Genomic DNA, 19,825 nt, shown 5'->3' with positions numbered 1-19,825 from the left:
GGTGGTATGGCGATGAGCTTGTAGGCAGGGACGTGTTGTTGCTTGACAAAGAATTGACACCCTTGGCATCAGCGGACAAGTTCCTCAACGTCAGCGAGAGGTGTAGGCCAATAGAACCTTGCTCTAAAAGTTTTGCCCATGATTGTTCGTGAGGATGCATGATTGTTGTAGATGCCTTTGTGGATTTCCTCCAGTATGTTCTTGCCATCTTGTCACGAGACGCACTTCATGAGTACTCCTGATGATGCGCCTCTTCTGTAGAGCTTGTCTCCGACTAGAACATAATTCTTTCTGCATCATGAGACTTGTTCTGCTTCCATTTTGTCTGGAGGTAACTTGTGCTCCTTGATGTAGTCGATGAAGGGGGTTCTCCAGTCTACATTGATTATCATAACCTCCCAGTCTGGTGTATCGTGACCTTGGTCGGTGGTTTTTTATGGCGCCTGCCCCCCTATGGATGGCTTCTGTAGTTCATGGACGAAGACCTCAACTAGAACTTGAGCACGAGTAGATCGAAGCTTCGATATGACGTCTGCGGCTACGTTGTTTTCTAACTTGTAGATCCTCTACCTGGCGCACCAGCTGTCGGTGTTTAGACTCGGCAACCTACCAAGGGGAATGCTCGAGGTAGTGTTTAGTGCGTGGGGCTTGCCGAGATCAGGAACTCAAAGGTAAACTCGAACACACGATTTAGACAGGTTCGGACCGCTAGATTGCGTAATACCTTACATCCTGTGTGTTGGTTGGATTGAATTGCTTTAGAGGGGGTCCCTGCCTCACCTTATATTTCCAGGGGCAAGGTTACAGGTCGGTTGTTTATAAGAAATACTAGCAGGATTGGACTAGTGAGTCCTACTCCAATTGCTACGAGTAGTTTCAAATCCTCGACTAGTTCTTGTCTTGCCACGTAGACCACGTCGTCGTATACCGTAGTCTCCATGTCTAACACGTCTCGGTGTCCAGCCCTGTATCTAGGACTGTCCAAACCTTCTGGTGGGCCATAGATGTATGTACGACAGGGTGGAAGCTATTCAATGATGGCCTTGCAACAAGAAGTAATAAGAAAAAAAAGATCAATTGAACACATAGATACATGTGACACATGTGGATTGACTGAGGAGACGGCAATCCACGCTCTGATAAACTGCCCACATGCGAGATCACTGAGAAGTGCTATGCGAGAATTCTGGACTATGCTAGAAGAGAAACAGTTGTAGGGCTTCTCACTAGATGATCTATTGATATTAGTGGACAAGTTGGAAACAGATGATGCAGCAAAATTCCTACTACTCTTATGGCGCACATGGCATATCCAAAACAACATTACAAATGATGATGGTAAACTTTCGTACATAGCTTCAGTGAATTTTTGGGAAAAAGTCCATTTTACTCCCCTCACCTATTTACTTTACCCACTTAACCCCCTAAGCAAAATTTAGGCTCACTTTACTCCCCCAAACTATTTCATTTGGTCCAATCTACCCCCTAATTAGATTTCTCTTTTTTGTTTCTTCACGTACAAATTGAGTTTTAATTTCAGACTTTGTCAATTGACTTATAACATGACAAACATCAGATCCTTTTTGATTATTTTGATGGTTTGTTGGGAACTGCTATGCTAAGAACTAGCACACTGGATTTTGAAGTCTTCCACGGAGTAGGGATTGATCTATCGGTTCTTGATGTGCCTTTTTCGGAAGAGGAGATATGAGCAACTATCAAGTCACTCCCATCTGATAGAGCACCAGGTCCTGATGGGTTTACTGGTCGGTTCTATAAATCTTGTTGGCTGATTATTAAAGTGGATTTCATGGCAGCCGTTATCACCTTGTAGCAAGAAGATGCTAGAAAGCTTGAGCTCTTGAATTCGGCATACCTGACTTTGATCCCCAAAAAGGTTGAGGCGATGATAGCTAAAGTCTTTCGCCCAATTAGCCTTGTGCACAGTTTTGCTAAGCTGATCACCAAAATGATGGCAAATCGTTTAGCCCCTCACCTGGATAAGTTGGTTGCTACTAATCAGAATGCATTCATTCGAGGTAGATGCATTCACAATAATTTCATGTTGGTCCAACAAACCATCAAAATTCTACATCGACGCAAAGTCTCGAGTCTCTTCCTGAAGCTCGATATTTCTAAAGCATTTGATTCGGTATCTTGGGCATTTGTTATGGAAATATTTTCACACTTGGGTTTTGGAGCCTGGTGCGATCTCATTTCCAACCTCCTTTATTCAACATCTACAAAAGTTATTCTGAATGGAGAAACCGGAGAGTATATTTTCCATCAGCGGGGACTAAGACAAGGAGATCCATTATCTCCCATGCTCGTTATTCTGCTCATGGACATTCTGAATAGCTTGTTTGGCAAAGCTGAATCGGAGGGGGTGCTCCTACCTCTCCATTCCACCGGGCAGCGTCCATCTCTCTATGCAGATGATGTGGTGCTCTTCATCCGTCTAGAGGAAAATGATCAGCAACTTACAAAAAATCTGCTGCACATCTTTGGTGACGTGTCTGGCCTGCAAACCAATTTGAACAAGAGTTGTGTGATTTCCATTCAGTGCAACAACAAAATTGTGGATGTAGTGAACAATACTTTGCAATGCACAACCTCAACTTTTCCCTGCACTTACTTGGGTTTGCCTATCTCTGATAAGAAACTAAGAAGAGGTGATTAGATCGTATGGATTGAGAAAATAGCAGAAAAGCTCCCAAGATGGAAAGCCGCATTGATGAATATGTCTGGTCATGCTGTGTTGGTTCACTTTGTGCTCACTGCCATCCCCTTGTACCTATTGATCGCCATCAAGGTACCAAAGTGGTTCATCAGGGCAATTGACAAAATCAGGAAGGGATTCTTGTGAAAAGGAAGAAAGAAGGTGAATGGTGGCTGCTGTTTGGTGGCTTGGGAAAAGGTCATGAGGCCCATTGATCTTGGTGGTCTGGGTATAAATAACTTTGAGATCATGGGTTGGGCATTACAACTGCGTTGGCTTTGGTTTGAAAAAACCAGACCTGATAGATCTTGGGCTGGTCTGGATAGACCTGTTCACCCAAACAATCTTGCCATGTTTGCCATAGCAGTAGTGACTTCCATTGGAAATGGAGAGAACACCTTATTTTGGTCCGACCACTGGATGGTTGCTCCCTGGAAAATCTAGCACCTAAAGTTCACAAGTGTGTACCCTTGAGGACGAGAAAGACAAGAACAGTGGCCCAGGCACTCCAAGATCTTTCTTGAGTAGTTGATATAAGGGGGGCACTTAGTCTGAGTGGTCTAGTTGAATATTTGCAGCTTTGGGATGCCCTTTCGGAGGTGACTCTCAATAACTTCGATGATCAACACCAATGGAAGTTTGAAGCCTCGTGTCTCTTCTCCACCAAATCAGCATACAGAGCCTTCCTTGTTGGCTCTATCCCATTTGATCCCTGGAAGAGGATTTGGAAATCATGGGTGATGTTCATTAGGTTGGCCATTCGAAACCGTTGCTGGACAGCTGATCTCTTGCAAAAAAGAGGACTTCCTCACCCTAAACTTTACCCTCTTTGTGACCAGGAAGATGAGATGGTCCAGCACATTCTCACCACATGTGTCTTTGCTAGGGAATTTTGGTTCAACATCCTGCAACCTTTGAACCTGTCTAACCTTGTCCCTAACAGAAGAACCAGCTCCTTCGCAGAATGGTGGAGGAAGTCTTGGAGAAAATGTTTAAAGCAGCAGAAAAAGGGGTTTAACTCCCTGGTCATACTAGGTGCTTGGATCTTATGGAAGCATGGTAATGCTTGTGTGTTAGATGGATCTGTTCCTAATGTCCAAGGAGCCCTGCAGTCCTCTAGGGATGAGGCCCACCTATGGCAGATGGATGGAGCCAAGGGGCTATCAGCGCTAGGCCTAGGTAGGACATCAGGTTAGAGTTGGATGGAGTTTCTTTGGTCAGGTCTTTTGTGTTGTCTCGTTTGTAATAGTATAATCCCAACATCCTCTACTCTGGCCCAAGGTGGAGTGATGTTGTTCTGTAATTTGAGCCAATTCTTCTTCTAATACAATAATGTGTAGCTCTCCTGCGTGTTCGAGAAAAAAACATGATGCTCTATGTTAGAAAAATACATTAGAATTTTTCATGATTACTTTCATACAATTTGTATATCTAATATCAATTTCGTATTAAATATTCCTAACCTATGAAAATAACCATGAAGGGGGTGTTTGGCAGCACTGCACTCCACAAAAAGTAGCTCCACTCCACCAACTCCACAAAACTTCCTGCCAAACACGTCCAGCTCCACAAACTCTTGCTCTAGAAAAAACGTGGAGTAGGGGGTCAGATCCATATTTTTCTTGAAGTACCTTAAGGGGTGCTCCAAAAACTTCTGTTACATAACTTCTCATGGAGTTGTGGGTAATTACCCACCATGCCACTAATTACACACGTACCACTTCACGAAACAAAACCAAACACCGCTGTTCTCCAGTCGCCCCCTCCCATCCTCTCGTCGCCCCCTCCTCGAACTAGCGCTAACGCCTGTGGATTAGGTGCCGCCGGCCCCAATCTCCTACGAAAATGGCTGCGGGTGCCACCTCCGCACCCCATGCTGCGCTGGGGCTGCAGGCCGTGGGACCTCGCAAGCGAGAGGCTGTGCCGCTGCAGCTGGCCGGGACAAGTGCCGTTGCCCCACTAGCCGGCTGCAGGGGTGCCACGCCGGTGCTGCTGCCTCTCTCTTCATTAATTTGCATCTACAACAGTACATGAAGATGCCTTGGAGGAGCGGGTCGCTATAGAGACTGGCGCCGGCATCATTGACGGGATCGAGCATGGAGCCGATCTGCCGATGGGGAGATGCCCTCGAAGCAACTGAAGTTCGTGTACAGATGCGACATCAAGCTTGATTGCCGGAGGCGCTGCTTGCCATCGAGGACATGGCTTACTCAATCTGGTTTTAGAGAGCTAATTTGATTTTTACTTCTGCTCACTTCAACTGAAGGATGAGTTGTGGCTCGATGGCGGAAGTCAGCTCGATCTGATTGCGGAGGCTCGGCTGGTTAGTTCGCCCGCGGGAATCAATTTGGACAAGAATTTTTTTTCCTCTAATTACTTCGTCCTTGCGCAGTTCGTCATCGTCCGCAAGGCTAGTGCGAGCAGAGGAAGGGAAGAGGGAAAAGAGGAGAGACTAACATGTGGGACCATTCACAAAGGGTAAAATAGACTATTCACAATAAGTCTTCAGGTTTCTGAAGCTGGAACACTGCAACCAGCCAAACACGTACAACAACTCCATGTTTTTGTGGAGTTGGTGGAGTGGAGCTATGTTTTTTGAGTGGAGTGTTGCCAAACACCCCCTTAGTATAATTTTTTAACATAAGGCATCATGTTTTGTATATGCTCACAAAATTTGAACTCAAAATTCAACGCATACACGAAGAAACAAAAAAGAGAAATCTAATTAAGGGGTAGATTGAACCAAATAAAATAGTTCAAGGGAGTAAAGTGAGCCAGAACGTTGCTCAGGGGGTTAAGCGGATGAAGTGGATAGGTGAGGGGAGTAAAATGGACTTTTTTTCAATTGTTTATGCAAGTATTGGGAGGAACTATGTGCAATCAAGCATAGTAGTTCTTTTGATCCAAAGGGGAAGCAATAGGTCATTAATACACTGAAACTGAAGAAGCAGGGTAAGAAAGCAGAGCCAACAGTTAAATGGAAGCTGCCGACTTTTGATTGGATCAAAATAAATGTGGACAGCGCCTTTGATGAAAGTACAGGTGAAGCAAGGGTTGGGATAGTTATTCACAACGAACATGAAGTAGTAGAACTCATGGCCTGGGAGTACTTTGTGCATGGAAGTGATGCAGAGGAAATTGAGGCCTTAGCGTGTAGGGAGGGCTCAGGTTCGCAGCTGAATGGTGCAATAAGAAGATGGTCTTGGAGACTGACTGTAAATCTCTGGTGGCGATGCTCCAAAACAAAGAAGGCCTTAAGTCTCGTTTACACTTCATTATGAAGGAAGCTAGTCTCGTTTACACTTCGTTATGAAGGAAGGGGCAAGTAGATTACCGACATGGAAGGTGGAACATGCAAAGAGAGAGCAAAATAGGGCAGCGCATGAACTTGCTCGATAGGCAAAGCAAACAAAGCATTCGGCAGTGTGGTGTTTGTGTTACCCTATGTGTATTGAGCAAATTGTTGATCAAGAATGTAATAACTCGATTTATGAGATATAATATAAAGGCTCTCTCTTTTTTGAAAAAAAATCGGCATGCAGATAAACACAGTCAGCAAGGTTCACCTACAGCATATATGATATATCACATCATCTCGGGCAATACCTAGATCCTGGACCACTGGGTGTTTGGTGAAGCTCACAATGCACAATGGCACGATGCAGCTGTTCATGTGCTCATTCCAGATGACGTACTAGCTTGGGTTGGAGAGGTAGTCGACACTACCGACAGTTTTTCCGAGTTACGACCAATATGACCCAGCACAAAGGACAGCTGGCTGACCCTGCACAATGGGGGCACAGCAATATGTGGCATGCACCAATCAGATCCACACAAAAGTTTAAACTTACGAGGAGAGGTGGGCAATTCACTTATACTCTAACACTTACCCTCACGTGCAGGCTCCCTCAAGTCGCATACGTGGAGATTGGAGTGAGCTACAATTATTTTATATAACCGCGCCCACTAGGATTCGAACTCGAGACCTCTGACCCTGATACCATATTGAGTTGCATGCACCAACTAGTTCAACCCAAAAGCTTAAGCTTATATAGGGAGAGGTGGGCAATTCATTTGTACTCCAACACTCGCCTTTGTCATCTGCCACTGCAATGCTCATGCTGATTGAACAAAATGTTCAAATCAGTTCCCCATGTTTCTTGGTTGCAACTAGGCATGCACATTGAAGAAATTGTTTGGCATTCATATCAGATTAAGACTTTATTTTCCTTTGTTAAACCCATGTATTTATCAGAAATACCCATCTGCAGTTGATCAGGACCGACTCAAATTCGGAGATAATAACGCTCCACAATCCAAACATAAAAGCAACTAAGAATCTCACCACTGACAAAATTATTAGCATGCTGCAGTTCTTGGAAAGGGGAATGAAATACCCAGTGCACTTGTTTAAATTATAATGACACATCTTGCTGTGCTACTACTCCATAATCCATACTGGCAACAGATCCTGATTGCTAGAAATAGTAGCAGGTTATGGAGGAAAACAACCGAATCATTCTCCCAGACTGAACAGCAAAGGAATACTCTATTATTTATCAATCAAACTTGACCAGATTCCTGTGATGACAAAATGCTGCTACTAAAGCTAGAACCAGGACCGGAATTTATTCAGACCAGAAGTCCTCTTGGTCACTAGACTATAATCAGCACACAAAAAATAACCAAATATGCAGGGAAACAAGTTATTTTTCTGTGGCCTGGACATTTTACGATATTTCAGAACCAAATCAGGGAAATGCTGCAACCAATTCCTGAACATATATAATTGGGATCTTTGATGACTATTTCTCATTTCCAGAAGCTGCCATGGAGGCCGAACGCCATTGCTGTTGTGCTTCTTTCGCGACGGGAGTTTGGGGTCCTTGCCACCTCGTCGGCAATACAGTTAGGTTGCCTTGGGCGTCCGAGGTTGCTTTGTTTGGAAGGAACTGGATCACTGATTCACTGGAAGATGCATTTTGTTGAGCTTGCTTTGACAATGAATCTGGCTTGATTTGGGCGGGTTGCGAATCACTGATTGCTTGATTTGGGCTTTAATTGATGGTTGAGATTTGTTCTAGGAATATAAGATAAAAAAACAAAAAGAGTGAATAGCCAATTTTGTCCTGGATGTTTTACTCGAGGCTCAGGCCATGTTTAGTTACTCCCAACTTCCAACTTTGACACTATGCAAAAAGAAGATTTCCCATCACATCAAACTTGCGGTACATGCATGGAGTACTAAATGTAGATGAAATTAAAAAGTAATTGCACAGTTTTGTTGTACTTTGCGAGACGAATCTTTTGAGCCTAATTAGTCAATATTTGGACAATAATTCACAAATACAAACGAAACGCTACAGTGTGCTACAGTGCTGTAACAGTAATTTGGCACCTCCCAAATTGGCCAACTAAACAAGGCCTCAGTTTTGCTCATGACTCCCAAATTTACATGTCCTCAAGCTCTCTATATTGGCATGTGTAAATGACAATTGACAAGTCTGTGACCATGTCAGATGTACAGTTTACCTCAGGTTCATCTGTATGCCATCAACAAAAAAGAAAGAGCGAGAGAGAAATGGTTCCATTCACAAATTTGGTTGTCCAAACGTACAGATGGATGTTTGGCTGACTGATTTTGACTGAAAATGTGGTATGGTGGCTAAACATGAAACTGCTTATCACTCTTTTCTTCTTAGTTTGAATTTGAATAAAGGGATAACATAGATATTTCCTAATTTTTATTGCTTGGCTTACCGTGTACATTTGGCATTCCATCAGCGTTATAAGTTCAGGAGCCTGTATGGATAGTGTGAAATATCAATTACTACTCCTTTTATTTTTAAATATATGATGTTTGTAAAAAAAACTAATTAGCATGTACTAAGTGCCATATATTAAAAAATAAACATCTTCATCATTTTTTCCTTCTAGCATATGCTGATGTTTACCGGAGGGATGCAACACACACTAACTGATATAAAGAGACGGAGAAGAACAGGTTAAATCAAACCCACATTAGTGGCTCGTGACTAGCTAAGCTTTTTAAGCTGGTAGGGGAACTCTAAAATGTGATCAAACTGGCACTTCCTCCTAATGCACATGTATAACGTTTAGAATATTGACACCGTTTACGATACAACACTTAACTAGTAATTTCTATGATAATATGACATTTCAACAAAGATGATTATATTTATAAAAGTAATTTCATGATGACTCTAGCAAAAAATGTACTTTGTGGATCCATGCCCATATTTATTTATTTATTTATTTATTTATGGACAAAGTTAAAAATTTGACAGATAAAATCCCTGAAACGACTTAAATTTACAGATGGAACACTTATTATTATTTCCAAAGGAAGTTTGAAGTGGCTTGACGGTCCCGTAATTTTTCGTGGATATTTTCAAAGTAAACAACGCGTCAATTGTGTGCATTGCGTCATGGCTTCTCTGTTGTCATGTTTGAGAAAGTACAATATCCATGCTAAAGTTGCTCTTGGCTTTCATGGTGCCATGCGGGCGGTCAGTTCTGATAGAATATTAGGGGCCAGCCAGCAGCAAACGTAGAGCTAGCTAGTCGAATGTCATCTGTCCTGAATGTTGCTACTTACGTGGCACGGGTGGTAAAGGTATCACATTATATCAGATCAATAAAAATAAAATTAAAATTTGGCACGATTTGCTTTCGTAGCTCAGTTGGTTAGAGCACCCGTTTAGTAAGCGGGAGGTCTTGAGTTCGACTCTCAACGAAAGCAATTTAATTTTTTGTTTTTTGGCTTTCTGTTTTTTTTTTTGGATTTCTTCCTGCAGTGAAAGAAACTGCTACCTTTGGGTGTCGGTATTCTTCAGCCATAAAGCATGCATACTACGAATGCCTTTTTGGTTTAAGAATGAACAGGACGTCAGATTTGATGGCCCAGCACTGCTAGAGCATGCATCCTGCTGACACACGAAACAGAGTAAAGGCGTAAAACTGCCGAAAGATGGAGAGGATAGCTCACAAATTAATCCACCCTAGTTACACATGTTACAGGACACATTTCAGATACAGGCTATTAGTTGGACAGGAACAGGATGATGATGCTATACAGCACCGTCCTCACTATGTATATATGTTCTTGTAAGGATACAGATCAGAATGTGTAGTTTTCTTGTGGTTAGAGATTGTTCCATCCGTGAGTTGGCCGATACACAGCAGTCAGCAGGCAGGAGCGGGAGACTGTGCCGTCCCTGGAGTAGGAGAGACGATATCTCCCTGTTGCAGTGGTGCCTCGGAGGAGAAAGTAGGGACATTAGCCTTTTTGGCTGTGCGGATGGATGGATTAAGAGATAGAGGATGCGATGACAGGTGGGACCCATTATGCTGTATTTTTTTAAAAAAAATCATGATAATGATGACAGGAGCGTTGAATGGAATGCCACCTTTCAATGGCCAAGGGGATGGAGTGTAATAATAACTTTTCCGATTTGAAAAGCTTAAAGGTATCGAAATGATCTGCTATTGTAATTGAATTTTGAAAATTAAATCATACTATCATGCATGCACTAGTCGTTTAAGGGCGCAAGCTAGACATTTTCTCTTTAACTTTTTGCTAATAACTAGTGGACTAGACATCAGAAGATATGAGTTAGCAAAAAGAAGAAGAAAAAAGGGCAAGATGGCGTCGAACTTAGACGTGCCATAGGCATGCAGTTGATCAAGTTGGCAATGGTGGATGTTAAATAAAACTCAAATGGCTGCGAAAATATCGTTAGAACAGCTTACACGCTTTAGGAAGACAGCTAGAGTAAGACAAAACTAATGTTTGCAATAAGACACTATATCAATAGGATATATAGCCAAAAAAAAGAAAATTAATGCAATGCATGTCCACCTTAGTGACCTAGTCATAAATTGCAGCCACAGACAGACACTTGACGTTTTGAATAAGATTCCAGGTCGAACTTTCAAAATATGTAGTTTGAAAATAAAATTATGAATGCACATATAATATATAGTAAAACGTTGGCGATATCAAAGCCATGGTTTAAAGATCAAGGTAAGTTATCATCCAAAATTTTAAGTATTTGTGACTTGATAGAGTGTATTCAGACGGTGCATATATGCTACCCAATACTACTAAGAAACAAGGCTAACAGCTGAGAATTCCCAAGTAACCCAAGTTGGCTATATACTGTAGCGGGCATTAGTTGTTCTCTGCAAACAACGACATGTACTTAACTTGTCACCATTTCTGTGTGGTGCACATTCACTGAACATTTAGCTGTAGCTACGTCCTGCCTCCTGCCTATGCTTGTAAGATATGTAGATCACAATCTACAAGATGATGTACTCGCTTGTGTTAAGATTGAGACGAGATAATTTGGATCCGTCAGCACGCACATGCATTCACAGGTGGCCATCGTGCATGCCAGCACTAGAACCGATCGATCATCCATGACCTATACGTGAACAGATCGAGCTGCAATATGGGGTGCTGATAGACAGAGGAGCTGCTTGTTTTGCCTGAAACTGTGGGTGCAATGGCACAAACCGCCAGGACTACGTGCAATTAGGGAAGGATCGATATAATTAATGCATATAGTTTAGAGTAAGTCAAACAAGTTAGCACTTAACATGGTGGGCTGGAACTAATAAATATGATTCTCCTATACGAGGAAAAGAAAGTCTCAGGTTGGATTCGCCGGCACGCACGTGTTGCCCACGATTGCCCCCTGATTCTCTTCTCTTAACCTGATGCTACTTGGACATCATCTACGTACATCTCGTATCATGCATGTAATGAGGAACTGAGGGTGTCGTTTTAATTTACTGGTTCCCGGAAGAGTCAAATGTAATTTCTCCATATGCTAATGCCTTTCTGCCTGGGAAACCTGCAGGAATTTACAGGAATTTTATAGCAAAGAACTAAGTACCACAGGAGTTGGTAAATAAAAAAACTCACGTTGGAAGTAAGTCTCTTCATCTTTTTGTTGCAAGTCTTCACATACTCCCTCCGTTTGTTTTTATAAGGCGTGATACAATATGACATGATCTTCCAAATTACATTTTTACCATTAATTTATCTTATATTATATTGTTTATGGTTATAAACTTATAATAGTAAATTTGATTACAAATCCAACCATATTAAGTTTACGTCATAAAAATAAAAAAATTATTGTTTAAATTATTGGTTAAAGATAGCAAAGTTTGAATCTTGATATGCGCGTACGCTTTATAAACATAGGCGGCGAGAAATTAAGGGAGTGGAAGACTGTCTAATTTCTTATACACAAAGACTCCAACTTGGGAGTTGTTATAGTGAAGAGAAGTACATCAACAGGGCCTCCTGTTGAAGGATTGAAAACAACCTAAGCTTTGACTAGCACGTCCCCATATGCACAGCCTGGGGTACCAAAAATAAGGTGAGAAGGAAGTCAACTCGGAACAAGACAAGGATCGAACCAAAATACTGTTTGCAGAGATCTAAAACATTGGCAAGCTTCAAATATATCACAAGTTCACATGTAATCAATACACTGTTTTCGTGGATGATTGATAATACATGCATTGCAACAGTTGAAATACAACACACTGGAGCGTGGCTCAGAATATATCCTGAACTACCCTATCTCTAGTTAGTTGTTTAAGGATAGAACACCTAAGAAGCATCATCACGAGCAATAGATTCATGCACGTACTGCACCGTGTGGTTTATAAGAAACCTTGCAAGCTCCTCTCATCAACAGAGCACAAATCCAGCATCTATCAGGTATGCCGCAGAGTCGATCGGCCTCAAAGTTCAAGTGCTAGTACTTCATTTGATTCTTCGATTTTCTTTTCTTCCTTAATTAAATTTCTCCACTTCATCTTTTAATTAGCGTATGCTTATGTGCTTTGTCAAATATAGTTTGCATCAAATAGCCTTCTTGAGTGCTGACATTTGGATAGCTTTGATCCGGTTTATAACACGCTTGAGTCTACTGAGATGGACTCCTCGGCCAGTCAATGGCTGGCAGAACTCGTAAGCCCCAGACCTTCAAAGCAGCCATTTCCATTGCGCGGATATATTCCTGTTATTATCGGATGATATTTTCAGCACCTTGTAGTTACGTAGCTGAAGTTGAAGGACAATGGTTGTTGTTTAAATTTGTCATAGGAGAACGATGATCTTGGAGGACTGGAGTTCATCGACCCGCTGAGCATGCAGCAGCTTGCGGAATCCCTGGCCAACGAGCTCTGGAACGAGCCTCGGGCTCCTCAAGAGCAGCAGCAAGAACAAAACTATCAACCGCAGCAATGCACTCCACCGCCGAAAGGCTTCGCGTTCGTGGGCGACCTCAACCTCAACACTGCCAACGGCCGCTGTCCAACTCCTGTTGTCAGTGCAGGCGGCATCGACAACATGTTCTCCTTCACTGCCGGCGGCTTGTCGGCCCCACTGAACTTCACGGCACAAGAGGAAACAGGGCAAGCAGAGAGCGTCGCCACCGGCAGCACCGTTGGGAAATGCTGCTCGTCATCGACGACGGAGAAGAAAAGCGGCGGCCGGAAGCCGAGCTCGAGCGTGAAGGAGCACGTCATCGCCGAGAGGAAGCGGCGGGAGAAGATGCACCACCAGTTCGCAACGCTCGCGTCCATCATCCCCGACATCACCAAGGTGAGAGACATGCCTTAGTCTCCGTCAGCAATAACACTGACATATAATGATATAAACAACAAGGTTACTAATGCCATCAGGGATTGGCTGTTTCACTCATAGACAGACAAGGTGTCCGTCTTGGGCAGCACCATCGAGTACCTGCACCACCTGAGGAACAGGCTCAGGACACTGCAAGAGCAGCAGCACCAACAGGGCAGCAGCACCGCGGAGTCCCCCACCACGTTGAACGCACGCCGCTGCTGCATCGCCTCCGAGGGCGACGGCGCGGCGAGCCCGAAGATCGAGGCGGACGTGCAAGGGACGACGGTTCTTCTGAGGGTGGTGTGCCGGAAGAAGAAGGGGGTGCTGATCATGGTGCTCACGGAGCTGGAGAAGCACCGCCTGTCCATCATCAACACCAACGTTGTGCCGTTCGCAAAGTCATCACTGAACATCACTATCACGGCACAGGTAAACTGTTCCCTCTGTCCAGAACTATGAGGTACGGTGTGCGTGTATTTTGAAAGGGGCTGCCTATGGGTGGAATTAAAATTTTGTAACAATTGACCAACAATTAGGTTAACTACAGAGATGAGTTTGGAGCAGTATAGGTTTGTAATTGAACATGTATTTCTATGGCCACGAAATACACTGTAAGAAAATTTTATGCTCAAAGTTAAGTTAGGAGAATGTGGGAGGTAAAAACACACAGAGTACTTAAGACGAAGGGAAATATATATGGAACATAAGTCCAATATAATGGCGCCTCTCCAGTGCTTTTCCACAACTTTTTGAGTGAAGCAGGTACAATAATTAGGGGGTGTTTGGGAGGAGGGGGTTAAATTTTAGCCCCCGTCACATCGAATGTTTGGACACTAATTAGGAGTATGAAACCTAGACTAATTACAAAACTAATTACACAAACCCTGGGCTAAATCGCGAGATGAATCTATTGAGCCTAATTAGTCCATGATTTGACAATATGGTGCTAGTAACCATTCACTAATAATGGATTAATTAGGCTTAATAGATTCGTCTCGCGATTTAGCCTAGGGGTTCTGCAATTAGTTTTGTAATTAGCTTATGTTTAGTCCTCCTAATTAGTATCCAAACATTCGATGTGACAGGACTAAAGTTTAGCCCCCTCCTCCCAAACACCCCCTTAAGATATTTCCTTCAGTCACGAATAGGTAATGTTTTGGAGTTGTCTGAAGTCAATAATTCTAATTTTTTTTATTACACATTCATTTTTACATGTTGAGTTTTTACTGTATGTATTTGAAAAGGGATATACAAGTAAATTTGTATGAAAAACATAGTTTCGTACTACTATGCATTTGCTACTACTAAAATATTAACAAAAATGAGTAATCAAATTTGTATTTTGGAGACCATGTCAACGTCTAAACCTTCATTCACTTGTGATTGCATGGAACATTTCCTGTAATTACTCATTAGTAATATAAATTAACCAGAATAAGCGTATTACTCGCCAATTCCACGTTTAATCTCTCTCTCTCTCTCTAGTACGAATAAATAATTTCATATGACTTTCATGTGGCTGGTCAATTAATGATGCTTTTCTTCTTTTATTTATTCCTCATCTTACCATGCAGATTGAAGACGGATCTTCTACCACAGTTGAACTTGTGAATAATCTAAATTCAGCTCTCAAAAAGTTTTAGGTTGAAATTCCAGTGGACAAGTAGTTAACATTTGTACGTACAAATAAATGGAAATGCAGTGGCAGCAACCAGTTGACTAGTGAACCAGTTCTATTTGTTTGAGGGGAAAATGCCTCATATTAGTTCTGCCAATAAATGGAGCCAATATAAGCTTTGTACATAGTCCGTCTTTTGTTACTAAGTAAACGTAGAGAAACGACCTTCCATTCAGCTATAAAAGTCTCGATTGTTTTGGACCAGGGACTAAAGAGGCTCAACCGAGACTAAAGGTGATCCTCAATAAAAAGTTTGTCCATGGAGATACCTTTAGTCCGGGTTGACTAAAGGTGATCCTTTAGTCCCGGTTGGTGTTACAAATCCGAACTAAAGCTTGACTACCAACTGGGACTAAAGCGTTCCCCATGAGTTACTACAAAAGGATTGCATCCCCTACTCAGTCAGATGTGCTATGTAGATGAGATGGTAAGGAAGCTGCGCGAGGCTTGAGGTCGGTGGGTTTGAATCCCACGCACCGCGCACGCGCATATTTCGCGTGAAAGATATGGCTTTAGTCCCCCGGGACTAAAGGCCGGGGCGGGACCTTTAAGTCCCGGTTGGTTTTTCGAGAGATACGAGGCTTACCCATCGAGACTAATACTCATATTTCCACCAGTGTTCTGTTGAATGAACTGGAATTACTAAATTATTGTAACACAGAACTACGCTAATTCCTTCTTATTCGAATATATATGTTGGTAAAGTTTGGTTGCCACATGCATTCTACTCTCACCGAAAAATGTAAGGTGTTTTAATTTGTCCTACGTCAAACTTCTCAGACTTTGACAATGTTTATTGAACAATACTATAACATCTACAACATCGAATTAGTTTTATTAGATCCACCATAGAATTTGTCTTGATAGTGAATTTAATTGATATTGTATATGTTAATATATTTTTCTACAAACTTGTAGAAATTAGAGAAGTTTGGCTTATGACAAAACTAAAACACCTTATATTCTAAACTGAAGAGATTATTTATCAATTAACTATAAATTTTGGGAATGCTAGTTGGTGGTTGACCACTACTTAGCTAAGTAGGCTTAGGAGCAAAGTATCTCCTCCTACTTCCAGGCTTCTTAGTAGGCTTTGTATTCTCCTAAGCTTCTTTTCCCACAGCCTATTTCCATCTGATCAACTGCGGCCTTAGAGCTTTTAGGCTAAAGAAGCTCATCACCACATCAGAGTGGAAAGCAGCCCAGATTGGACCAGCGAACAAGCCCATTCAAGTACCTTACGTCCGCAGGTTGATGGAGGAATCGGCCCAGTAATATATACGGTTGTTAGCACAGCAGCCCATGCCCCACGGCCATCATGCATGGCGTTCTTTTTCATTATTTCTGTCATCCATTTTTATGCCTTATATAATTTGATTTTAAAAAACTTATACTTGATTTTTCGAGGCTATTTGTTTACATTGACGAATGATCAATGCTCAATGTATACTAATTTGTTTGATATGTTCAATTATTTTTCAGTTTATAGACTAAATTGTTCGTGTGAAAGATTAATTTGTTCGCGACGTGGCCTCATTTGTTCAGAACAATTTGATCGTCTATGAAGTTATCATATATGTTCACTTTCTAGGCTAATTTTCTCATAATTTTAAATTATTCATTTGTGTTGTAGACTAAATTGTTAGGTGATATCAACCCATTTGTTCATGATGTTCAACCTTTTGTTCACATGTACAATGCTTGCAAAAGCATGGTGTTGACTTAAGAAATCTTACAAAAATGTTGCATCAACCATGTATACTGCACCCTACAGGCTACGGGAGTACGGGGACACTAACACTTTTAGTCTTCAGAATCAAGTTGTTGGCTAAATAGTATAATATATCTAAGAGACCAGATAACATATCATTGATGTGCTAGGTGACAACTTATTTGACTTATTAGGCATGCGGAATCTCAATGACAAGCAGTACATGTACGTACGTGCACCTCTCTACTAGCTAATCCTTTTTCCTTTATCCACGTATGTATTCAGCTTCTAGTGGGGCTGTGTTTCTGCAACCTGCTGGTTTTGTGGCTCAAACTGTGGGCGCAACATACACATAACTGCTTGCTGGCAATGCGTATATATTAGTGATTAATTAATTAGTGGAACCATATGTACAAGTTTGTTTTCTTCTGTTTGGCTCAATATATAATCTGCTAGCTAGCTAGCTAGCTAGAGACTATATGTTTAGACAGTTTTATTTGCACCCAGCCAGTACAACAAAATGAATTGAAGTTCAAATTAAGACTTCAAACTTGTCGAGGCTATGCGCTATTACATGCATCTACATCTGCACCATTGCATTTGCATAAATAGAAACATGGTAGACTCTCTTTTTCTTTCTTGAGATGGGCATGTTATTACATTTTAATTAATCTAGGAAAATGCATGAGCCTTTTTACGGTACCTAGATACCACAATTTAAGCTATATAGTTTTGGTACTTTATGATATTTTTAATTTTAAAAAAACTTTAAGAATTGAATGGTTACGGCCGGATTGGGTATGCTGAAAGGACCCCACATTAAATAAATATTAATCAGGAATTGAATGGAATACTTGTTTAATTTTATCGCCAACCACACTGAACAATTGGCAGTTATTCAACTAATCAAAAGTACAAAGCAATAGGGCCCTATTGAGGGATTAAGAACAGCATATGTCAGCTTTGACTACCGCATGCATTAGCTAGCTGGGTGGCCTCAATTATAGGAGAGGGAAGTCAACTTAGAGGATATCTATGTAGGCATGCCATGTCGCATCATATATATACTATCCAACTACTACTTTTGTGTTTTATCTATAAGAAGCCTAAGGGTTCGTTCCTTTCATCATCTTTGCGGTCTGAGCAGCAGAAGATCGATAACAAAAATTACTAGTTTCATCTTTCATTTTTGTTTCACGAAACCACCATTCTCTTCATATTACATTCTTCTTCTTATAAGCATGTGTGCGTGTGATATCGAGATTATCATGGTCTGTTAATTAAAGTCATCATATTAACTGTTTTTTTCTCTCATATTGACAATTTGGACACTGACACTTCTTATATACGCTTGCGATCCAGATTTGAAGTACATACAGAGATGAACTCCTCACTCGATCATCAATGGCTGGAGGAACTGGTAAGCCGTACCCCGGATGATCTCTTCTTCAAATTAAAGGAGCCGGCTGTTTAATTTGCACTGAAAAATTCATGCATGCTCCTTCTGTTTTTTTTTGGGCAATGTTTGCAACTGTGTGCAGGAAAACGAGGATCTCCGGGAGCTCGACTTCATTGACCCGCTGAGCATACATCAGCTTGCGGAATCCATGGCCAACGAGCTCTGGGAGCAGCCTTCTCAAGAACAGCAAGTAGAATTGGATCAACGGCAGCAGCGTTCGTACCCGGAAGCCTTCTCCGTTCTCGGGGACGACATCAACAAATCCTACCCCAAGGGCTTCCCGACGGCCATCACCGCGGGCGGCGGCGACGACAGCATGTTCTCCTTCGTCGACGGCAACTCAAAGCAGTTGAGCTTCTCTGCGCGAGAGCACAAGCAGGAAGGCAACACACCGTCGCTGACGATGACCAAGGAGACGAAAGGCGGGCGGAGGGCGAGCTCGAGCGTGCCTGAGCACGTCATTTCGGAGAGGAAGCGGCGGGAGAAGATGCACCTCCAGTTCGCGACACTCGCGTCCATCATCCCCGACGTCACCAAGGTGAGCCAGCCAACTAGCTACATAGCTGGCCGTCAGCGAATATCATCAGAGATAACGCAAGGCAACTACTACCGTCAAGGATTGACTGTTCAATTCCCAGACAGACAAGGTGTCCCTTCTAGGGAGCGCCATCGACTACGTGCACCACCTCAGGGGAAGGCTCAAGGCCCTGCAGGAGGAGCACCAACGGAGCACCGGCAGCACGGCGGAGTCCCCACCGCTGGATGCCAGGTGCTGCATCGGCTTCGAGGATGACGGCGAGGCGAGCCCCAAGATCGAGGCCGACGTCCGGGGAAGGACGGTTATGCTGAGGGTGGTGTGCCGGGAGAAGAAGGGGGTGCTGATCATGGTGCTCAAGGAGCTGGAGAAGCACGGCCTGACCATCATCAACACCAACGTCTTGCCGCTCTCCGAGTCGTCGTCGCTGAACATCACCGTTACCGCGCAGGTAAACCATGATACCAATGCGATGCACATAAGATTGTATATGTCTAGTGGATGGATTTTGTAGGAATTAGGACAAATAAATGCAATTATTCTCCTCCAATATTACCATGCAAGTAGACCGCGCGTGCAACTGGAAGGACGCTTGAAATTGAAAATATATCTTGGATTTTGATACCAATATGATGTCTTTTTTCTTTTGCTTTTGTAACCGTGCAGATTGAAGACGGATCTTCTACCGCAGTTGACCTTGTGAATAATCTAAATTCTGCTCTAAAAAAATTTTAGGTACAAACTTCTGTTTGATGGACAAACTATTGGTATCTGTCTGTATGTACAAATGGAGAGCAACTATCTTGTAGGCGACTAATGATCGACCCTTTGTCCCTGTTCTACTTGAAGGGAATTGCGTTTGTTCTGGCAAAGTATTTGGATGCAGCTTTGTATTCGGGCCATTTTATTTCATTTCATTACGAAATGTCCTTGACCAATAATTATTACTCTATTAATATATATAACTTTTGCTACGCATACGAATCAAAAGATGCATTGTATCTAGATAGCCCGGAATTAATTAATTTTTGAAGAAGCAATTAAGTTG

General features: G+C 42.3%; 2 protein-coding genes and 1 non-coding gene across 3 annotated transcripts; all 3 read left to right on the top strand.

Moving 5' to 3' along the window:
- The first annotated feature begins 9,408 nt into the window (after window positions 1–9,408).
- Window positions 9,409–9,482, top strand: TRNAT-AGU (transfer RNA threonine (anticodon AGU)). The gene has a single exon. It is a non-coding gene; the product is annotated as a tRNA-Thr (tRNA).
- Window positions 9,483–12,195: 2,713 nt separating this feature from the next.
- LOC117840788 (uncharacterized) lies at window positions 12,196–16,798 on the top strand. The gene is made up of 4 exons (XM_072290501.1): window positions 12,196–12,734; window positions 12,870–13,370; window positions 13,473–13,823; window positions 16,706–16,798. The coding sequence occupies exons 1-4, from the start codon at window positions 12,699–12,701 to the stop codon at window positions 16,796–16,798; spliced, it is 981 nt and encodes a 326-aa protein (XP_072146602.1). The 5' UTR covers window positions 12,196–12,698.
- A 1,043-nt stretch (window positions 16,799–17,841) lies between these two features.
- On the top strand, window positions 17,842–19,649 carry LOC117840021 (transcription factor bHLH19). The gene is made up of 5 exons (XM_034720477.2): window positions 17,842–18,054; window positions 18,146–18,203; window positions 18,325–18,780; window positions 18,881–19,228; window positions 19,444–19,649. Exons 2-5 carry the CDS (start codon window positions 18,165–18,167, stop codon window positions 19,510–19,512), a joined length of 912 nt encoding a protein of 303 aa, XP_034576368.1. The 5' UTR covers window positions 17,842–18,054; window positions 18,146–18,164; the 3' UTR covers window positions 19,513–19,649.
- Window positions 19,650–19,825: the final 176 nt, after the last annotated feature.

The sequence above is a fragment of the Setaria viridis genome, chromosome 9 (assembly GCF_005286985.2).
Source record: "Setaria viridis chromosome 9, Setaria_viridis_v4.0, whole genome shotgun sequence".
In the NCBI taxonomy this organism is placed as follows: Eukaryota; Viridiplantae; Streptophyta; class Magnoliopsida; order Poales; family Poaceae; genus Setaria; species Setaria viridis.
Note: the sequence above shows the minus strand (reverse complement) of the source record. Positions and strands in the feature narration are given on the sequence as shown.

Bases quoted from the DNA above. Each gene is read 5' to 3' on its own strand.
- LOC117840021 (XM_034720477.2), top strand. From the start codon at position 18,165: ATGAACTCCTCACTCGATCATCAATGGCTGGAGGAACTG. The intron at 18,204-18,324 runs GTAAGCCGTACC...AACTGTGTGCAG, and splicing joins ATCAATGGCTGGAGGAACTG to GAAAACGAGGATCTCCGGGA. The intron at 19,229-19,443 runs GTAAACCATGAT...GTAACCGTGCAG, and splicing joins ACATCACCGTTACCGCGCAG to ATTGAAGACGGATCTTCTAC.
- LOC117840788 (XM_072290501.1), top strand. From the start codon at position 12,699: ATGGACTCCTCGGCCAGTCAATGGCTGGCAGAACTC. The intron at 12,735-12,869 runs GTAAGCCCCAGA...AATTTGTCATAG, and splicing joins GTCAATGGCTGGCAGAACTC to GAGAACGATGATCTTGGAGG. The intron at 13,824-16,705 runs GTAAACTGTTCC...TTTGTGTTGTAG, and splicing joins ACATCACTATCACGGCACAG to ACTAAATTGTTAGGTGATAT.